Raw genomic sequence first — 22,968 nt, 5'->3', positions numbered from 1 at the left:
TTAATATTCTAAAAATGCAGCTGTTTTGTTTTTTCAAAATATGAAGATGATAAATAACATGTAAGAAATATAACTACTTCTATTCCTCTTTTAGAAATTACCTTTCAATTTTCGTGAAAGTTTCTATAAAACATGCTAGTAACAATAATGTTGTTGACAATAAAATGAATATATCTTACCGATTTACACGAACCTTGTATTTATTGAATACCTTCGTCATCAAGCTCTTTAGCTTGTATTTAATCTAATTACCCAAATCAAATATTTGTTTTCATGTTTGCTATTGTTCAGAGAAGATTTTGATTTTTCAATTAAAAATTTATGACTGTAACAGAAATTATCGGTTTAATATACTGTCATTTTTTTCCAAATGTTTTGAAAACTATGTCTTTATTCATAATAACTTGTAGTAAAGTTCCTTTCGAATCTGTCCGATTTTATCTCCATTAAATAAAAATATCTTCCAAAGAGTTTTGCATTATTGAATACAATAACAATAGGAAATAATAAGTAACGACAAATAGAGCAAAAAAGCAAAGAGCAAAATACGTTCGTGTATATCTTTAATCGTATGACATCATACAAATTCAAATAATCCTTTTGATTAAATTTATAGAAAAAATAAAAATCTTTAGATTATTCCTTAGAAGTTCAAACGCCATTAAAATAAAGACAAAATGTACCCATTTTTAAGATATTAATATCATTCATCAGGAGGTTACCTCTATTGAAGCTTTAAATTTTTGACAGAAGTTCTGAAAAATTTTAAAACAATCTTCAAGTTTGAAAGATTGTAGATCTTCACATAAAAACTCAGCCATATCTTCTCGCTTCTTCTCCAGTCCATCGATTTCTTTCTGGAGAGCCATCACTTCTCGACGAGCGAACTGAAAATTCACCAAAGTTAATAATTTAAAATTTATCCTATTTCTTATCATCTTTGCTATATAAAAATGTCTTATGTCAAATTTTCCAAAACATGTTTTGATTCAAAATACAGTACTGTGCAAATTAATTGGGACAAACAGATTTTTTAAGAAAATTGTTCCTTTTTCGGGGATTTTCTGTCTCAAACCGTTTTCAACTGCATTTTCTTAGAACGTGTGACTGCTCTTGACTAGTCTAAACCGATCTGACCCGGTGATCATGACATGTCGAAATTTTTTACCTTCAGTTGCTGTAAAAAGTGGTAGCTTGTGTGAATTGTCTCTTTCTGACATGTATTAAAAAATGGATACCACTCCCAGGAAAAGGACTAGAATTGTTACCCTTAGTCAGCATACTTCTAGGGCTGTGAGGGATATTGCTGCAGTAATTGGAGTTGGAAAGTCCAGTGTTTCTAGGACTATTAATCAGCAAAAGAATTTTGAGACAGTGTCTCCAAAATTAAAGAGTAAATGTGGACGCAAAAGCAAGACTACACTTCGAACAGAGAAATTTCTTGTACGAAATAGTACAATGCATCCTTACAAAACAAGTAGAGATCTTCAGAGAGAATTATTAGTTACTGATGTGAGCGTGGATTCATCGACAGTTCGATGAAGGCTTAGTGAAGCTGGGAGATTTGCAAGAAAACTAATTGAAAAACTGTTATTAACACCTGCAATGAAGAAAAAACATTTGGATTGGGATAGGAAATATCAATCCTGGACTGCACAAGATTGGAAGAAGGTTGTATTCAGCGACAAAACGCATTTTCTAGGGCAAGAGTTTCGACCAAGATTTGTCAGGCGAAGTGGTGGAGAACCCATCAGGGAACAACATCTTATTCAAACAGTTAAGCACCCTCAGAAACAGATGTTTTGCAGTTATTTTACTTCTGAAAGACCTGGCAGCTTAGTACTAGTTGAAGGGATGATGAACTTTAAGCAATACATTTCTATAATAGAAAGTAAAATTGTGCCTATGATGCAAACGTTCGCTGGTAGGGTTGGTATCTTTCAACAAGATCTTGCTCCATGCCATCCTTCTACGCTAATAACGATTTTTTTTTCAAAAACAGAAAATAATAGTTTTGGATTGGCCTGATAATTCTCCTGATGTAAATCCCATCGAAAATTTGTAGAGCATTGTAAAGAGACATCTGAGTAAAATGGACTGCTCAACAAAAAATACAATGATTGAGAACGCTATAAAAGTTTGGTTTCGTGAAGACGAGATCAAAAATTTATGTTCTAATTTAGTGGAATCCATGCCAAACCGTGTGCAGGATCTCATTCAAGCTAGAGGAGGACATATTTTGTACTAGATTGCTATACCGTGCATGTAAGTTAACCTATACTAATTAAACCACATTTGCGAAAATTTTTGTGTTTGTCCCAATTAATTTGCACAGTACTGTACTTGTATGAGCTAGCTACTTCTGCTGTCAAATTGCTGCTTGTGATATGTGGGTTAAACAAAATGTCGTACATGCTCCAGTTGTTGAAATCCCGCATATTTTACTTCTGTATTGCTCTTGACATATGACATTTTAATATAGCAGCGATCATAAATAATTTCTTTTGGCATAGAATTTAGTCAAAGACGATGAATATAAGAAAAAATAAATTTAAAGCAGATGACATCAAGAGTGAAATATGTGCAAAAATTAATTTCGAACAAAATGCCTAAAAATATTAAAAGATAGAGCATGTGTTGTAGGTACAAAGTATATAACTAAAAATAACATTTGAAATATTTGAAAAATACGTATGAAAAACATTTTTTTTTTATCAAAAAGATGGCTTTTTTTATACCTTTGAATTACTCTTCATAAAGCTCAAATTGATTTTTTGATCAAAAGTATGCAATTCCATGGTGCATTTTCACAGGGTAAGAATTTTTCATGTCTTTATTCTTGTACATTAATGATGTATGTTTTTGCAATGCTTAATTAACCTTTTTTCAATTTTAGTAATCTTTCCTCGTAAGCTATCTTGCTTTGGAAGTCTTTAATGAACTATGGATGAAGGAGTTGAAAGCAAGAACTTGAAGGTCTCGCATATTACGAAATTACAAATTTTATTTAAAAATCTAAGTAAAGGAAAGTGTAACATCAATAAATTAATTATTCTTCCTTCTGTCAAATTATACATATTTCAATCAGATGCTTTCTAATGGACAAGCTCTGAATTCCTCAATCAGGGGAAAGCAATTCCCATGATGGAGTCCACGAAAATTCTAATCACACTTGCTTTTCCTTTATTTCCTTGTTCTTTCTGTCTAGACAATCAAAAATATGGAGCTATAATGAACCTGGGGAGAAGTCTGGTAATTATAATAGAATGATTTCGTGCTCACATCTCGAATATACGAAAGATTCATGGTTTATATGGAAAGAATATTACTGCAAAATTACCATTTGAATGCGCTGTTGAATTTCAAAGCGGGAATGAAGCTCAAGCTTCGAAATCTTCATTTGATGAAGAAAGATTCGAACTCATCTTTTCTTAAAGATTTGAACTCCTCCTTTCGCAAAGATTTGAACTCATCCTTTCTTAAAAATTTGAACTCATCCTATCTTAACATTTTTATGAGAATTGGATCGAACGTAAGTGACTGCATTTGAAAAGAATCTAAATCACTATTAATATTATATCCTGTAACTTTTCGATTCAGATCATATACATTAATAATATATCGCATCATATCCTTGTTCCAAGAGCGTCGATTGATCCAGGTCAATTTGGTATAGATACAAGTGAAATGAAAAAGTGTGGAAAATTATTTTTTAAAAATATTATGATCAGAAAATAAGGGATGAGGTTTTTTAAATTGCATGAAATAAAATTTAGAAGGAAGGAATTGTTAATTTCAATAAAAACATTATTGCTGAACTAGTATTTCACATCATCCCTTTTCTTTTGAAGAACTGCCATTTAGTGAATGGAAAAGAGATATCATTGAGTTTTCAGGTGGCAGAGGAATCCCGACACGCATAAATACATACAAATACAAACGTTTCACTCGTAAATTAAATATATTTTATAAAATAACTTGAAATGTAAAATCAAATTTGAAAACTCAAATAAAAAAGCAGGTAGATAAATATTAAGTGGTAGATAAAAATAAAAGTAAGGCGTATTATGTAAAAACATACCACTACCATATAAATGTAATAAGAAACACCATTACAAAGCAACAAAAAAAGTTCTTGCAGAAGAGGAAATAGTAGTAATTCTTGAAAATGCAAGCATAAGTAAAAAGTTGTTCTGGTGCAAAGTATAACAGTGGGATAGCTACTCTAATTTATATGTACTCTAGGAAATTTAAAATTAGCTTAGAACTAAATAATCGAAACCTAATATATATAAGAAAAAAAATTCTGGGAGAATTATTTACGACTAAACTAGATTTAAAAATAAGGAGCATCATCTATAGAAGTTCAACCTTCTATCAGAGTGGTATTTGTATAATGATACGATAATTAGGTTTGAACATCTAAGCAGTTGCTCATTGGATTGGATGAATTCTATAAAGTAGTATGGGGATTTGGGATGAGATTTGAAAGCCAGGGAATTTTATTAGTGTTTTAATGGATTATGAAATGGTATGTTACTGTATAAGGACATGACGTGTTATAGTGGATGGGTCAATTTTCCTAGAACAGTGATTACATACACTTCAAATTTAATTCATTATCTTGTCCTCGGCTAGTATTTCAGTTCACTCGGTGTACTTGCACAATCATTTATCATGTAGATAGCTGATATTGTGCACTTAGTATGGCTGTCAAGATGACTGGGTGTTCATATTTATTGATTGAATTTGGAACTATTGTCATGAGTAATTCCTCTGATGAACGCAGTAACGAATGGTTCCAAGATAAATTTGTTGCACTTAAGTCAAAAGACAATCTTATGGCACAAAATTGATGTGCCTATGCCAGAGGAATTTCTTGTATCAATTAATTAAAAATCTACTTCATGTGCTAACAATGAACCTTTGTTTTTGGAAGAAATTTGATATATATGTTGTCCGGAGCATACAAGAAAAGAATCGATAAAGAAAGTTTGTCCGCCAAAACTCATTAAGCAGTTCATAAAACAAAAATAATATATCTACATTTAAGGTTTCTCTCTATTATAATTGCACAAATATAATACGCCCAAAATCATACCATAAAAATTTATCAAGTTGTTTTTTAATTAATTATTTTCGAAACCCAATTAATAGACAATGCTAATATATTAATATAAAATATTTTAAATTCCATTTAATGGTTTTACCCTCACTTCCAGCTTTTAAAAAAGGGAAACAATAGGATTTACTTCGGATGGAGTCCAAGCATATAATTTGCTTCATAAATAACGCATTACAATCTTAAGTTCACATAACAAATGAAAACACCATAGTTTTGTGAAGACAAAATTTTAAAAATGCTAATTTATAGAATTAAAAGAATATAAATTAATGACATTTACGTCCAAAAATTCTCCCATTTGCTCTTTCACATCTTCGCCGGAAATTGAAACTTGTTGAGAGATTTTCGATACTTTGTTGTTTAAATTAGTGATTTCCGATTTCAAGTTGTCAATGGAAAGCCTGTGGATAAAGAAAGCAATTAGTCACTAGCTTCTAAAATGAATGACATTTTTACATAGATTTTCATAAACATGACATTACTTTGAAGCTTCTTCTAAACTGGGCAAATACTCCGGAAATTTCAACAACTCTGGAAATTTGTTTTCTGCTTCCTGTGATGTAAAAATAATAAATAAAATGAGAATATGTTAGAAGACTTAGACAGGTAGAGGAAAAAGGATAGACTTACTTATAGACAAACTTACTTAAGGCAGCTGTTTTTCCAATAAATAATTCTTCTTTATGAACGGAATATTGTCAGGTTTTAATAAAAAAGAGCGAAGAGTTTTAGTTGTTCTCTACTGCTCTATTAAAGCATGACATAATTTCACACATTAACCCTCCAATGGCGCATCCAGCGATTTACGCTAGTTAACGTGTCTACCTCTTAAAATTATAGATCCGAAGAGCATTATATGATTATAGTGTAGCGGATTGTTATGAGCGAGGATAGAACCTGGAACCTTCTGGTTCGCAGCCGAGTAACAAGACCACAAGATAAAAGCAATTGCCCGTGTTTCGTAGCTGTTATCTGGCTTATAAGCTTTCACCACAATAGTATTGCATATAAATAACAATTAGCTTTTAATTTTTTTTTATATAAGTGATGCATTTGAAAATCGATTTAAAAAATTGCGCATTTGGAGGGTTAAACCCAACAATTGAGAACGAGGAATGTTAAAACTATAAACATTCTTGAATCTAAATAATACGGATACAAGGTTTCATATTATATAAAATGTTTGAATTTATGTTGTTAAAATCAATTTTAAAGTGATTGCTTTAATAAAACTAAACAAAAATATATCTCATAAAGGATAGTTAAAATATTTCAATAGTTTTTCAAACATAATATTGTTGTAATTGAAATTTATCCTATCTAAAAGATGTTAAACAATCGCAATTAATCTTTTAACTTCATCTTGAAAACAAGCATAAATTAAGCATTTAATTCTTAAGCCTTACTTGAGCTACGTAATGGATTAAGTTCATTCCTGGTTTATTGGCTCTAATTTCAGCTATCTTGAGCAAAGACATCATTTTAAATCCTGCTGCATCTCCAGCATATCCTCCCTATAAAAAGATATGTAAAATTTAGTTCATTGACGGCAATACTAATAAAAAAATAACATCTCAACCAAAGAAAACTTACAGAATTGAGAAAATTCCCCGCTACCAGCAGCATGTACAGAATTTCATGAAGTGCTCTACAATGCTTCAGTTCTGTTAAAAATTATTAGATCAACAGTTGTAATCACATATACTAAGAATTGAGAAACACTAAGATTTTGCAAGCAAAGATTTAAAATTTAATATTGCTTTATACTAGAAATATTACAAAAAAATTTCAAAATATTCAAAAGAAATCATTCTTTTGGTTTATTTATTGAAGTTAAATAGTAATTTTAAAGGAAAAAATATCTTCAAAATAACTGGTTAGGATGGTAAAAAATAAAAATATTTCCATAATTTTAACAGAACATTTATATTTAGCATCAATATACAAAAATTTTGATTTTATAATCATGATTTTAGCAACCAGAGATAACTTCTATTAAAAGAAGCAAAAATGTAGACGAAATAAATTCAAAGTGTAGGGAAAAGTCTCAAATAAAAGAAGAAATTATAAAACATTTTAAATTATAAAATGGCTCACATAATGTTTGCAGGAAAAAAATTAATATAAATAAGCCCATAGTTTAACAAAAATTATACCACAGTGCCATTGAGATTATGTAAATTAAATTTTTCAAATTGTATTAAAAATATAAATAAACTTTGCATTATTAATATTAAAACATTAACATTCAGTAGCAATAATTGGTAAGCTGCAAACAAATGCTGATCATTCAATTTATTTTCATCTATAAGTACGAACCCTCCACAGCAGATTCTATGCTTTCGATTGCTGGTTCCAGATAAGCCATATTTGATGTGAATTCTTCTTTAAGAAGCATTCCTTCGCATCGAAGTTTATAACTGAAAATAAAAATCGATATCGATTGTGAGACATACAAAATAACTATACTTCTCTAAGTAATCAAATATTTGATCTGATTTTCTTACTTTGGCAATTCTATGAGCTGTAGAAGAAATTTTTCAGCATTCCCAAGCTTGGGTCTATCCCCACTGTAATTTCGTAAGAGTTCGATCTGAAAATTTTCAATATTCAATTTCAAAAATTTTATTTTGATATATTTTATTATAATTTTATTTTATCCAACTTTATAGGCAGAAAAAACTTAATGCATGAAGAAAAAATATATATCTGCGCAGCCAACAGCTTAGTACAGGATTGAGACTGTACTATATAGTCTGTTATTGTACACAGGAAAATGTAATTTCTGTTAAGAAAAATTTTGTTAATTTTTCCTATATTTATTTCATCTCAATCTGTAAGCAAGTTTAGAGAATAATATAATGTAGAATATTTTTAATTGAGATTCTATTTAGTTTTTATACAACTAAATAAATGACTTGATAATGATAACTTATGATTTGTTTCATGTTTATAAAGGCGAAATTTTGCAATCGATTTTTCACTCACTTCCTGGTGTATACAGGGAAAAATTTTGTATACTTGTGTTCTTGATGATAATACATTATTTCATATTTCCAAATTTTATCATCAATATAATTTAATTTTGATTTCGTACTTGTGGCATCAGCTGGTATTGAGTTCAAGAAACAATAGATATCAATACTTAAAATCTAGAAAAATAATTAAAATGAAAAATCTGCTATTTATTTCGGAAATAAAAGTTAAAATTTAAAAACCTTATTAATTAAATTCTTATCATAACTGTGTTCATGTAAACGTGAACACATTAGGCTTATTTAATTAAGCCTTTTCTTTTTTTTAATAATTTGTTAATTATTCAAATATAGAGAAATCGTTAATATATTGAATTATGAAACATCTACATTGCAGTGAAGAATTCTAAAGTAAGAGAGAGGGGCGCTTTTTATAGCTTTATATAGTATATCAACTTTTTCAACAGCATTTGATTGCGAATTGGAAGGCAGCTGCTATTAGGGTAAACAAAATATGCAATCAATATATTAATTTATCACATTCTTTTGAATCAGCATCAAAGGCTGGAATTTTTCTATTGTAAAAAGTTGCAAGAAAATGCTTACTTCGTCAGATTCCGGAAGGATTTTCAAAAGGCCACGCAATTTCTCAGCTCCAATTTCTTCGTGGGCTCCTCGTTTTAAAATGTCGATTATTTCATCGTTGGAACTATAATATTTGAAGGAAAAAAAAGAAAGAAAAAGAAAAAAAACGAAAACGTTAAAAATGTTTTTCACATAAATGAATAAAAATATTTCCTTTCATCCCATTTACTTTAATGTCATTTAAGAAGATGAATTATGATAGGAAATGAATTAAAATTATAAGAAATAATTTTTAAGATGCTTCGATCACATGAAAGCATCTTAAAAAAATAAAATGAATGAAATAAATGAAAATAATTACTAGTGAAATGACTATGAATGAAATGATAAAAGTGGTTAAAAATCAATTTTGAATGAATTCGAAATGCTATTAACTGCAATCGTTGATGGTTATAAGAAAAATATTTAAGTTTATTACCAAAAACATATTTTGTTCCTGATAAAGAAAGTTCATAAAATTAATATTATTTACAATGATTATCCTTACACGAAAATTTAAAGTAGCACTGTAAATGTATAAAACCAAAGTATTTTGATCCAGATCTTTGATTTAACTGTATTTGATTTCGTACGAAAGTTTTGAGACTAGAGAAAGATTTTGCTTTTGGATAAAAAATCAAACGATGTCCTGATCGCTTGCTTTAATCATGTAATGAGTGATTAGAAATATTTTCCATGTTAATATTGGCTTTAGGCCTGAGAAAACCATTAGACATACCAGATAAACTATTTTATTAAAAAAAATCTTCTTTCACCCCATGCCCGTTTTTTCAATATTTCAATGTTACTTTCAAATGGGGTGTCAATATAACTGAATTAAACTACATCAAACTCAATATTTTTCAATTAAAAAATTTAGTTGCGAATTATGGAAGAAAGTAAAAAAGCTATCATCGTACCTTTGACGACGAGTTAAATATTATTAAAAACGATTGAATGAAATCTAACAGGATTGAAGGAAAAATTAAAGGGAAATCTGATAATAAAATATGCTATCTTTTTAATCAGTGTTCACTTGAGAAGAAAATGCTGAAGTCAATTTTTGAATTAATTTTTGTCGAGAAGCTACCGAGAATACAATAACACAACACTACAAAAAAAAAAAAACTAAATAAATATTTTAATATAAACATGGCGTGATTTATTGAAATATTTGAAGAATTATTTCATTCATTCTGTTCTTAAATCATTCAGTAGAAAAAGTCGAAAACCAAACCAACAAGGAATTAAAACTACTTTTAAAACTCTAACAAAAAGGTAATGCAGTAATAGTTGTTAAAACCAGGATATTTAATGCAGCTATGGCACGCTGACTCAGTTTAGGTTTTGCTGTCAAATGATGTTGCATTTGAATCTTGCTCAATTCTAATAACATCTAGCGTCAATTTTTAAAAATTCCTTTATCATATGCAATGCTTGCAGTAGGTTCAAATACTTTTACAACGAAATAAATTGCTATTTAATGCTGTGATAGTTAAAAATTATAAAATAATAATGATTTAATTCTATAACAGTATAAGCTGAACTATGAGCGCATATAAATCTTGGAGTTCGAAGAAAACAGAATTATTTCCAACCTACGAAAATAGCAAGATGCGCAGCTGGCGAGCTAGCGATCTGTCATATTCATGGGACTGCTGCATGTTAAATCTTAAAGGCCCTCGTACTAATATGACGCTGAAATTGGAAATTAAAAATGTCGCCCATTTAACACTACTCAGAATTAATCAAAATTAACAATCACGTCGTTTCAAAAGAAATTAAAACGGAAAATGACATTAAGCATAAACATTCTTGTATGATCATAGAACTTTAGAGATAATACAGTTTTGAATTGGGGAATAGATAAGAATTCAATTGCAGAAACTAGTTGAACATACAGACTAGAATATATCTTTTTACAAATATTATATTCTAATAATGAGCACCATATAAAATTCAAGCAGAATCTTTTAATATTAATTAAAGGGAACTAGAAAACTTAACTTTAGAGATAGATAGTACATCCCTCCAATTTGTCTGACTAATATTCTATATGAATATTCTAACCATGATAGAGCTTCTTTCTCCATTGCTTTTCTTTTATGGCCATTGATTATTTACAATTTTTTGAAGCAGTTTGAAAACAATATTTTTTTCAAAGTATTCAGTTTCACATTCTTTGTTTTAAAATTGAACTATTTTTTGAACTAGTTTTGGGCGTGATTTCGAGTCATTTGTGAAGGGAAAAAGAAGCGTTATGAGTAAAGTTGTATCCTCAGTGAGTAAAAATAGAGATATTCTAGGTTAACATAAAACACTTTGTTCAAAAGTGTATAAAGTAAAAAGTTCATAATTATATTATTCATAAAATTTCTTAACAATCCATACATCCTTTGATTAACATTTATTTAATTGACACAATGGTGATTTATCGTAAGCATTTAAACAAAAAGTAATATTATAAAGAATAATCGGCGTGGAATAGATTTCCATGCCATATAAAAACTTTGATGAAAATAAATTGTTTCCGAATATATTCAGAAGTACTTAATTTTTATTTAAAAATTAAAATGGCCAATAAAAATAATATTGGAGAGAGTTTAATATCAGTAGTTCATGTGGATATCTCTATTTTGGATAGAGATTTATTCTATGAAATGCTTTGAGAAATATTTTACTATTCTCGTAAAAACAGTTCATCATATTGGATTATTAAACTTTTTTACAATTCGACACTCCAATTTCACTTGAAAAGTGTTGTCACGAACACGTAATTGAAAATCAAATTAAAAGTCTGTAACGTTAACTAATATAAATGAAAAAGATCAATTTAAAATATTTCAACACATTTTATTAAAAGCTTTTAAATTGATTATAGTAAGAAATCATAAATATTAAATAATTTGAAAGAAAAAGACTTAATAAATGTCTTTGCCTCTCATTATTCGTTTGTATGACCCAGATTTAAAAGCCTTAGGCTTAAATGATTTAAGGCTTAAGATTTAATTCCTTAGGCTTAAATGGGAGGAGAAATTCTTCTCAGGAGAAAAATGTCATGGAATTATTTCATAGTTTTTTTCATTTTTCATCAATTAATTTATGTATTGCACCAAAGCAATTTCAGCTATATTGCTGCTTCATATAGTTGAAAGCAAAGCAGAAAAAGAATGGGGGGGGGGGAATTCAAAATCACGTGAATTCAGAATCCTAAGAAAAGCAAAATGTTTTGAAAAATGAAAGCAAATAAAAAGAAAATTAAAGAACACCATTTTTTACTGAAAAAATAGAAGTTAGATAACGACAGAATGTTCATAGAGAGAAATTAATTTCCGCCATGACAATGGAAACTTTCTTAAATATTCTACTTTTAAAGATATGAGAAAAAGTTCCGCCATTAAAAGGTTTTGAGATTTAAAAAGAGAGAAAATTACAACAGAAGATCCAATGAAAAAAAATCATGGCTGAATGATAAAGACCATGGTGTAAAAGATACGATAACACTTCAAAGATCACCGCATTTCTAGCATGACGACTGTCTGTTTTACTAACTCATCGCCTGCGTCGACGGATATGAACTTGTTAATTTTCGAAGCATCTCCCACTTCACTCCCCGTTGCCACAGAGCATCTAAGTATAGAGTTTTCTAATAGGTAAAGTAATCATCTGCCCTGGATTAGCCAAGACTGTACCGATTTGGATAAAAGATCCTCAATAAATTCATTTTTTTATCAATGCGAAAATAACTCATATTAAAAATTAAAATAAATGTAGTTTATTTAATTAAGTTAAGGGGGCTGCAGGATTTATTTTTGCTGTATTCGGTGCTTACTTTTTATTTATTAGGGCTTTGTAGTCGAACTTATTTAAATTAAAGTGTTACATTTCAGAACATAATACTAAAAAATATTTTTTATGTTTTCAAAATTGCAGCTCAATGCTGTCTGGGTTTATTTTTTCAGTTGGATGATTGACTTACTGTCCGTTTCAGTATCCTGACACGACCACTTTTCGACGAATCTATCTCACTAAGGGGTGAGACGTGCGAAGATGTGCACATTTCTTGAATTTGCTTTATTGTTAAATATAAATATCACCTTCTTTCATCTTTCTTCTCACCTCTATTTTGTTGAATTAAACCCACTCTAACGCATGCGCAAAAGCGCGGAGGGTTTTAGAATCCATTGGCAAACAATACAAGTCAATACCTTTCGCAAGCAAAACAGTGAAAATATTTAGATTGTGCTCAAAAGTTTTATAATAATTTTTACAATGCTTTTTCAAATTACTTCTAAATTTAAATTAATGTTTTTTATGTACTCTCTTGAAGGGGATTAAGTGTTTCATTATTTCAGTTTATCATAATATCCATTACTTAAAAATAGATATAGATGTTAAGCTATATAGAGATTTTAAGATATATGACTACGTTCGGGATGAATTTTTGAAAAACTCTGTAAAATTTTAACATTAAAAAAAATTTGCTCAAAATATATTAAAAAAACATCAATGTAACCAAAATACATCAGTTAAATGATGCCCCAATTACTCTTGGGCCGATCTAGTCAATTTATCAAAAACACAAATTTGCGCATTGAGACCGATAATGAAAGTTTCAGAAGTTGTGCAATAAACGGTTGTGATATGCGTATGTAAAAGAGTCAAACTAAATTAGAAACTAATTTTCAAGTCTCATGTGCGAAAATAGAATTTTAGGCAAAACTTGAATGATAAACGTTAGTACTCTAAGAAGAGGATGATGTGGCATTGGCACGTTTCCTAAAAGGCGTGATTATCAAATGAGATGAGACGGGCCAATTCTTGCACCAAAGAAGGCGTCGCAAATATATGTGACTCATGTTCATTATCTGTTTATGATAATTGCTTGCGCCAAATCGTGCTGCAGGCAGATGGATCAAGTTAAAAAACGATAAATTAAATACTGGATGTAATTGGTTTGAAAATAATTACATTTCTTTTAGTTTCTAAATGGCAGCTGAAATTCTCAGTTCAGTAGTGTAAGTATTGAGAAGAAATATCAAAAACATGTTAAAACCATTGTGATTATCAACTTTGTTACATTTTAAGGATCGAAGTTATTTGAAAAATGTTTACCTATTTCTAAAATTCCGATCTAAGCAATCTTCTTTTAATTAAATGTATTCCAGATACACGAGATTGACGGAACATCAAATGAATTTTATGGATAAAATATGTTAAAACCATTGTAATTGTTTAATTTTAAGGATCGAAAATATTTGAAAAATATTTAAATATTTTTGAAATTCCGATCAAGTAATCGTCTTTTAATTGAATGTATTCCCGATGAGCGAGATTGACGGAATATCAAATAAATTTTATGGATAAAATAGGTTGAAACATAGTAATTTTCAACTTTGTTAATTTTAAGGATCGAAAATATTTGAAAAATGTTTACATATTTTTGAAATTCCAATCTAAGTAATCTTCTTTTAATTAAATGTATTCCAGATGCGCGAGACTGACGGAATATCAAATAAATTTTAAGGATAAAATATGTTAAAACCATTGTAATTTTTTAATTTTAAGGATCGAAAATATTTGAAAAATGTTTACATATTTTTGAAATTCCGATCTAAGTAATCTTTTTTCAATTAAATGTATTCCAGATACAAGAGATTGACGAAACATCAAATGAATTTTATGGATAAAATATGTTAAAACCATTGTAATTGTTTAATTTTAAGGATCGAAAATATTTGAAAAATATTTAAATATTTTTGAAATTCCGATCAAGTAATCGTCTTTTAATTGAATGTATTCCCGATGAGCGAGATTGACGGAATATCAAATAAATTTTATGGATAAAATAGGTTGAAACATAGTAATTTTCAACTTTGTTAATTTTAAGGATCGAAAATATTTGAAAAATGTTTACATATTTTTGAAATTCCAATCTAAGTAATCTTCTTTTAATTAAATGTATTCCAGATGCATGAGACTGACGGAATATCAAATAAATTTTATGGATAAAATACGTTCAAACCAAAGTAATTTTCAACTTTGTTTAATTTTAAGGATCGAAAATATTTGAAAAAGGTTTACATATTTTTGAAATTCCAATCTAAGTAATCTTATTTTAATTAAATGTATTCCAGATGCATGAGATTGACGGAATATCAAATAAATTTTATGGATAAAATACGTTCAAACCAAAGTAATTTTCAACTTTGTTAATTTTAAGGATCGAAAATATTTGAAAAATGTTTACATATTTTTGAAATTCCAATCTAAGTAATCTTATTTTAATTAAATGTATTCCAGATGCATGAGATTGACGGAATATCAAATAAATTTTATGGATAAAATACGTTCAAACCAAAGTAATTTTCAACTTTGTTTAATTTTAAGGATCGAAAATATTTGAAAAATGTTTACATATTTTTGAAATTCCGATCTAAGTAATCTTCTTTTAATTAAATGTATTCCAGATGCACAAGATTGATGGAATATCAAATAAATTTTATGGATAAAATGTGTTAAAACCATTGTAATTTTTAACTTTGTTTCATTTTGATAGAAAATACTTGAAAATTGTTTATATATTTTTGAAATTCCGATCTAAGTAATCTTCTTTTAATTAAATGTATTCCAGATGCATGAGATTTACGGAATATCAAATAAAATTTTTACTTACAGCGCAGAAATCCCTCATATACTATTATATCAATATGTACAATTATTTATTTGAAACATTAAAAATTCATCCCATAAAATTTGATAATAACTATGAAATAAAGAATTTCAGCTTTAGTAGTCGAATTTAAGCTAAAGGCCCGGTAGTGAAAAGTTTAGTTTCGTAACTTACGCTCCTTAGATTGCATATCTTTTCTTCCATTAAAAAGAAGAAAAATATTAACACAGATTCCATCCAAGTTTCGAGTATCAATACTTTCTAAAGTCATTTTCTCTGGAATATTCATTTTAAAGAGAAGCTTCCAATAATGGGTAAGATGATACCCTGAGAAAAGCTCAGGCAATAAAAATTGAAGCTCGTAAAAAGTGAAATTCGACAGCTTTGTATGTATCTACAAATATTAGCACAGCAACGTTTTAGAAGCTGTCATATGAAGGGCTGTCAAATGCACAGACATCCATTCAGTTTCACATGAGCAAATGGTAGGGCCATAAACACCCATAACGACCATTAAAAAGGGGCTTCTGAAAAGTAGCTCATTTGCAGTTACTTCAAACGAAACTCGTGATACTTAAACACGAGATAGTTTCATTGTTTAGAAAGAACGTTATTTTTGTTCTTTAAGCCGAAGAGATTCGCTTACTGGTTCTTCGTTTTAGCACTCGAAGAGTGAGGTCGAAAAGCCAAGAAACGGCTTTTAAAGAAAAGTGGCCGTGTGGTCGAGTCAAACAAGTAACGGAAGCAGCAAAAGCACTAAGCGAATTGGGTTTATTATCTCCGACCATCAATCATTTTAATAGTTTGTTTAAAAGATCCAACAGCTGATCTGGAGTCATAAAAGCAGTAGAGTTAGCTGTAGCTCCTTTTATTGCGGCCTTTGTAGTACAGACTGTTGGTAGCTTTCTCTTTTTCTCATAAAGATCAGGGACCTTATTACGGAGAAAGATATGCAGTCGGATTACCCCTAAGGGGAAACGTATAATGGAAACCTTTTATGTTTCAGAAGCTAATAAAGCTAATTTCTTTACTTTGCTGCTGATGGCCATGAGAACATGTCTCTTCTTGAAGAAAAATAAACTAACAGATTTTTGTGGTTTTGGTAAAGGAAACAAGATTATTCTCTTTTCTTTTTTAGTTTTTGTTGATTCATTAAGTAAGTTTAAAAGGTTTTGTCCCATATTTTACATGATTTGCATTGCAATCAGCTTATACAGATTCATGTGTATTTTTTTTTTTTAAATGCAACTTTTACCTGCATTTTTTTCTTTTCGTTTTTTGATTCTATCGCTTTTTTTTTTTTTTTTTCTCAAAGATGCTAAAAAAATTTCATACGACGGCGAATCTTGTTTTAAATATCTTTCAAACTCCTACACTCTGAAATCTATTTCGATTTTTAAAAAGCTGATATTTGCAGTGATTTTGTATGGGTAATGCATTGCACTAAAGAAACACAGTTTAGACAACCAAGCCTAAATCTTCGAAACGTTAAAGCATGGTTTTTTTTAAAAAAAGTAGTATGAAAAATTTCGGAATTGATCACAATATATTCAATGATAGCAAGGTACTTTAAAAAAAAAAGTATGATTGATTTGAATAATTCCGTAATCAAGAAACTGCAAAATATTGCTTTAATGGTTTGAAATGAATCATAAAGGTAAAATTTTACTTTATCTTTTGAAAACATATTCCTAATGAATGATATTCATTTCTAAAAAGATAATACTTGTCTTCATACTAGTACTTACCTTCGAAATTGTTTCAAAAAAATATTGACATTCAAACTTCGTTTTCCGTCCAAAAGATTGATCTAAAAGGATAAGAAAGAAAATCAGTCGTATTTCACTTATTTATAAACTTTTTGCAATTATTTCAAACTAATTGAAAAATTTTAAAAATGTCACTGAAATAATATATTTTTTTCTGTATGTTTTCAGCATTAAAACATTAAATGCTTTTTAGAATAAAATAGAGATCGCTATAGCTTTAATAACAATTATGGAGGCATTTTAAATTAGAACTATGAAAAATCTTTTGCTGAGTTATAGTTCACTTTAAATGAACTAATTTCAGAGGAAAACATTTAAATAATTAAAGAGAAAATTTAATATGAATAAAAAATGATTTTAAAAAAAATTGTGGAAAAATTCTATTATAGTTTTATAAAAGTTTTTAAAATGTAGACTTTTTCTAAAAATGAATATGATTTGGAATTGTTTGGAATATGAAAGTCGTATATAAATATACATAAAAATTAGAAATGAGTTAATGAGAGCTCTGTGTTCCTATTTTAGCCATCAAATGGCAATTAGGTCATGGGTTTGGTATAATTTTAAAGAAAGGAAACAAATTGGCCTCCTAAAATCTCTAAAGGGGATATATCATTAAAAACTTCACAAAGAATTCATTCGTAAAATCTAAATAGTATTTGGAATTTTAAATAGTATTTAATAGATGCATAATCAAGGCATATTGATAAAGACGAATAAATGTAAAAGTGGCTTCTGCAAGAATAGAATTTGTCATATAATTTTGAAAACGTCATACGGAACTTTGTTATAGAATTTTAAAAATGTAGACAAGAACAAATCAAATTGATTATTGCATTCAAATTAAGGTGGAATGTTTTGAAAGGTCGTTAAAAAAAATTACTATGATCAGGTCCTGCTACAGAAGAAAATGATACTCAGCAAGCTCCTAAGCAACGGATTCGTATTATTCTTGATGTTAATAAAAATATTTATTACTAAAATTAGCTGCATTTCGAATAATAAACATTGAAACATTCAGATCAGTTCGTACTTCAGCCATTCGTACTGAAGCCATTTTTTAAAAACAGTGAATGCATCAAAAATGAAATTTGGCCTTATATTTTTTTATATACCATTTCACAACAAGTGATTATTACATAAAAAAATAACAGCGATAAAAAAAACCCGAGAAAAATAATTCAGAAAGAATCATTCATCTGGATTAGCTATCCAATCTTGTGTAGGATTTTCAATTAAGAGATTCAGAAACTATTAATCATAAAGATTTTTTTACTCATTCGAAACTATTAATCAGGAAGTAGTTTCGAATTCTCAGTTAATATTTTTTGAAGTTATTATATAATCTTTATTTATTCGGGATTTTTAATCTTTCATGCTTAAAAAAAATGTCATTTATCCACCTATACGAATAGTAAGTTTTGCTATCCTTTGCATATATATAAGAAAAAAATGACTATTTTGTATCTATCAGAATAATTTACAACTTTCCATTCAGAAGTAAATTTTGAGTGAAAAAAATACTTTCTCTGTGGCAAATAGATATATTTTGAAACAAAAGATTACACATACATTATTCAATTGAAAGTAAGTTTGCTTGCTCACGTATCCAACATCTATACTATTTCAGCACTCTTAACTGAAAGATTGTTATAATTTAGCATCAATAACTGAAAGATTGTTATATTATTAATGTTATTAATTTAGAAGAAAGAGCTGATATATAAATAATTTAAAGGATGGAGCTATTGTGGAATACGAAAAATATGGTGATCAATTTTTATGACTCAAATAATATTTAACATCTTTATACATTTAACATTCTTGTATCCGAATTATATTTAACCTTATTAATCCTGTTATTCCAACTATCAATTTTATTAACACTTTATGCAACTTTCCATTCAGAAGTAATTTTTGACTGAAAAATGCATTCTCTATAAAAAGTACGTACATTTCGAAACAAAAGATTAATCACACTTTAATGTTTTTTCAATTAATAGTAAATGATTGTGCATGTATCCAACCTCTACACTACTTTAAGAAATTCATCTATCTTTCTCTATATAGATAAGCCTGCATTATTAAGTACATGTTGTATTAAGGAAGTATTAAAGAATTCATTATGAAAAAAGGGAAACCTAGTCACTTTTTCCTCCCAAAGAATTCAAAAAAAAGGAGACAAGGGATAGCAATTTTGTCATGCGTGCTTTATTTAGATTTTATAAAATGTATTCAATTAGTTATTGACAAAATTTATTTCACGTTGATTACTTATCGAAACACAAATGACTCCGGATTTCTATATTTCAGTTAAAATTAAAACTATTCTCATCAATTTAAAAGCAAATGACTAAATTAATAACATATACGTAAATTCTTATCATGAATAATAAATGCTGCTTTGATAAAAAAAAAATAGCATTTATTTGCTAAAATTTCGTGCAGTTGATCTAGAAAATATAAGCATAATAATGCTCCCTTATATCTTATTAAATAGTAATATATAATATAAAATAGTTAATAACACATATTAATAGTTGAATAATAATTTTGAGGACCGTTATTAAATGCACTAAAGCAGAATAAAATACATTTTGAATAACTATAACATAAATAAAATTAAAACTAATAACAAAACTCAAAACCTCATAATTTAAATTAATTTACGCAAATGAAATCTTTTTTTCTTTTTTTTGATCAAAAGTATTATAGTTGCCGAATTGCTTCACATAACTAACAACATCCCCAATAATTAATTCATAACAATGATCATCAACTAACAATTTTCCAAGTTATAGAACAAGAAAGAAATGCTAAACTTTTCGCAACATGAACATGACATCGCACAGTCATATCTAAAGTGAAAAAAAAAAATGTTACCGGTTATGAAAAATTAAATTTTATTTTCCTCTTGTAAAATTTGGTAATAGAGACAAGTGATACTGCTCGTTAAAGGACGACATTATAGTTCAGGCACTGCTGATAAAACCGACAGAATTTTAGAGAACGCTAAGTGATCAAGCCACGTTACCAACATTGAACTACGACGCTAAGTTACCAGATGGTATTCTGGTGCGTTATCTTTCAATGAATGCCTTGTTGCTTGTAACAGTTAATTATGTTTTATATGTCTCCGCAAAAATAAATTCAGAGAGTGTAGGATAGGATGCTGCCTTTTCTTTTTAAACATCTCTTCATTAAAATTCAGTCAAAATAGGATCTTAAGTCAAAATACTAATGAGGAGATGCTTCCTTCATTCAACTGGAAACAATATTATTCATTCTCAAATATCTCTTGAAAGTGTGACAAAATACATTTCTGTTGTAAACATCGTGAAACATAATATTCTCAAAGAAAGGTCTAATTACTTCATATGCTGATTAGCCACCTTGCACAATTAATATTTATTCAGCTTGCATGATGTTTCACTGTCATGCAAGGAATGCAAGTTGCTGGATAGTGTAATTACAACGGTTGGCTGACTACTAATTATGAATATGCATCGCTTTAATTGCAAAACATTTGCAATTGTAAAAGATAAGAGATATTATTTTTAAAATTAATTAGGAATTTATTAAACTTTCGACAACTTACAAGATTCTGAACGTATTAATTTGAGTAATGAAACTTTAAGACATATTGAATGATTCAAAGTGTGAATACTTTTGGAGATAGCCTGCGTACATATACCAAGCACTGGAATCACTGACATCAACGCACTAACAAATTAATTTGCTTTTTAAAAACGACTGAAGGGTTTTCAGTCATCTGTTGGCTTCGATATAATTGTAATTAGTTCCAAGATTAAATTAATTCCACTTATAAGCATCATGCACATTTGTTATCCAAATAAACCATTTCAACAAAACAGCATAGAATCCTTACACAACAAAATGCAGACTTTTTCTTATATCCAGTACCAGGATTATTGATTTTTTTTATCCTGGTACTCTTCGTACTCTTTTTACTTATGTTACTTCCGTATTTATTTATCTGCTGCAATTTCTTATAAGATAGAAAAATTAGAATCAATAAATCCCACATTTAAACGTCATTCATATTTATTGGTCAAATAAACCAGCTGAAATAAACAAGATAGAGACATTTCACTAAAAAAAAACAATGTGTTGAATATCCATTATCAGAAATATTGAAATCAGCGCATGGACAAACTAAATGGCTTTTTTGATTTTTTTACCTCTTTGTTACATTTATCTGTCAGCAACGATATCTCATTGGAATAGACACTAGATCAATGAATCCCACATAGGAACACCATCCATATTTGTTGTCCAAAGAAATCAGCTAAAACAAACAAGACGGGTTCATTTCATTACCAGAAGACAATCAAGGAAATGATAAGACGGTGAAAATTGGTCCGTGGGAGTTCACAGAAGTCGAGCCGAGACATTATCATCGGATGGCCAAATGCAGACACGAACTGGGGACTATTACCCTTGGCGCCGAAGTCGGAGGACATTTTTCAAGGATTCGTAGGTGTTCCCCGACAGCAGGTGTCTGCTTCACGACTTCACTTGCAGATTCTTCATGGAAGTTAATGAGCAAAACATCTTAGCCAAAGTCATGAAATGAGTTTTCACACTCTGGACGTCATTCAGTTTTTTGAAGGAAATTGACACGGAGGTCATTGGCAGGACTATTTATGAGCATGATATTGCTAAAGATATAGAAACACGTACATTGTACACAAAACGGGTTTTTAGCTTATTTATTGCAATCGTCTTGAATACCACAATGCACTTAACTCTGCAAAATGTCTTTTCCCGATCCATTCTCAGAGGAATGTGTTTTTAGAAGACATTCGCTGAAAATTATCAGAGGATATGCATTAGTACGGAGATAGCTTCTTCCTCCAATTCAAGTATAGATTTTAACAAAATAAATAAAAGTACGTTGTTGACATCTAAGCTTTGCGGTGGTTGTTTCGCTGATATTGATAAGAGAGTGTGGTTAGGTATCTTGCGAATAAATGTAACGAATTTTTATCTGCTGAAGCTGAAATGGATTCGGTTATGCAATGATTAGAATGCAGAGAACTCTTCAAAAAAAAACTAAATACTTATAAAAACATTTAGCAAAAGTGTTTGGAACGAGCAGATAGAATATAAATATCCTGTTATCGACATGGTTTTGAGATCTTATGTATATACCACAGGTCTTAGAATTAGCTCAAATGGTTGGCTTTAAAAGAATACGCCGTCATATGGCGAATTTATGGGGCAATGCCTATGCACTCTATAAAGCATGATAACCTATTCCCTAAAAGGGTTTCAGTAGAATGTTTAAGATAAAGACTGACCTTGCAGAAAAATTATTTCTATTCCAGGGTTTCAGATTTTAAAAACGTAGACTTTAAATTCAAAGCTGATAGATTACAGATTCTGATAGATTATAAATGCCAAAATAAATTTTATAAATTCATAAATAAAATTTTCACGTAATATTTATGCTTCGATTATCTATTAATTGAAAATGATAGGATTTTTTTTACTGGTATTTGTTGATCTGATAGAAGCTGTGGAGAAAAAAGAGATAGTTCTGAATAACATAAGTAATTCTTAAAAAAAACCCCAAAAAAAACACTGTTTTCTGAACTACATACACACAACACAAAAAAAACAACAGGGAAAGGTCTGGGATTATGCATTATCTATGTTAAGATTTATACTTATTTCCTCTTCATGTAAATATGATATACTATCGGAATTAAAAAAATGCGTTCTTTAGCTTTAGATGTTTCTAAAGTAGTTAATTTTGCTTTAAAGTAAGAAAAAAAT

The 22,968-nt window shown here is 29.0% G+C and overlaps 1 protein-coding gene across 1 annotated transcript in view; it reads right to left on the bottom strand.

Annotated features, from left to right (window-relative positions):
• LOC129958297 (formin-J-like) overlaps positions 1 to 22,968 on the bottom strand; it is a 154,865-nt gene that overhangs the window by 8,136 nt on the left and 123,761 nt on the right. Inside the window, exons 10-18 of the mRNA XM_056070684.1 lie at positions 17,146 to 17,207; positions 8,707 to 8,809; positions 7,633 to 7,718; positions 7,445 to 7,545; positions 6,719 to 6,789; positions 6,532 to 6,639; positions 5,608 to 5,678; positions 5,406 to 5,526; positions 723 to 887 (exon numbers count right to left, since the gene is read on the bottom strand). Of these exons, the coding sequence (XP_055926659.1) occupies positions 723 to 887; positions 5,406 to 5,526; positions 5,608 to 5,678; positions 6,532 to 6,639; positions 6,719 to 6,789; positions 7,445 to 7,545; positions 7,633 to 7,718; positions 8,707 to 8,809; positions 17,146 to 17,207 (888 nt within the window). The remainder of the gene's footprint in view (positions 1 to 722; positions 888 to 5,405; positions 5,527 to 5,607; positions 5,679 to 6,531; positions 6,640 to 6,718; positions 6,790 to 7,444; positions 7,546 to 7,632; positions 7,719 to 8,706; positions 8,810 to 17,145; positions 17,208 to 22,968) is intronic.

Source organism: Argiope bruennichi, chromosome X1 (assembly GCF_947563725.1).
Source record: "Argiope bruennichi chromosome X1, qqArgBrue1.1, whole genome shotgun sequence".
Lineage (NCBI taxonomy): Eukaryota > Metazoa > Arthropoda > Arachnida > Araneae > Araneidae > Argiope > Argiope bruennichi.
The sequence above is the reverse complement of the archived record's forward strand: the minus strand, read 5'-3'. Positions and strand labels throughout refer to the sequence as shown.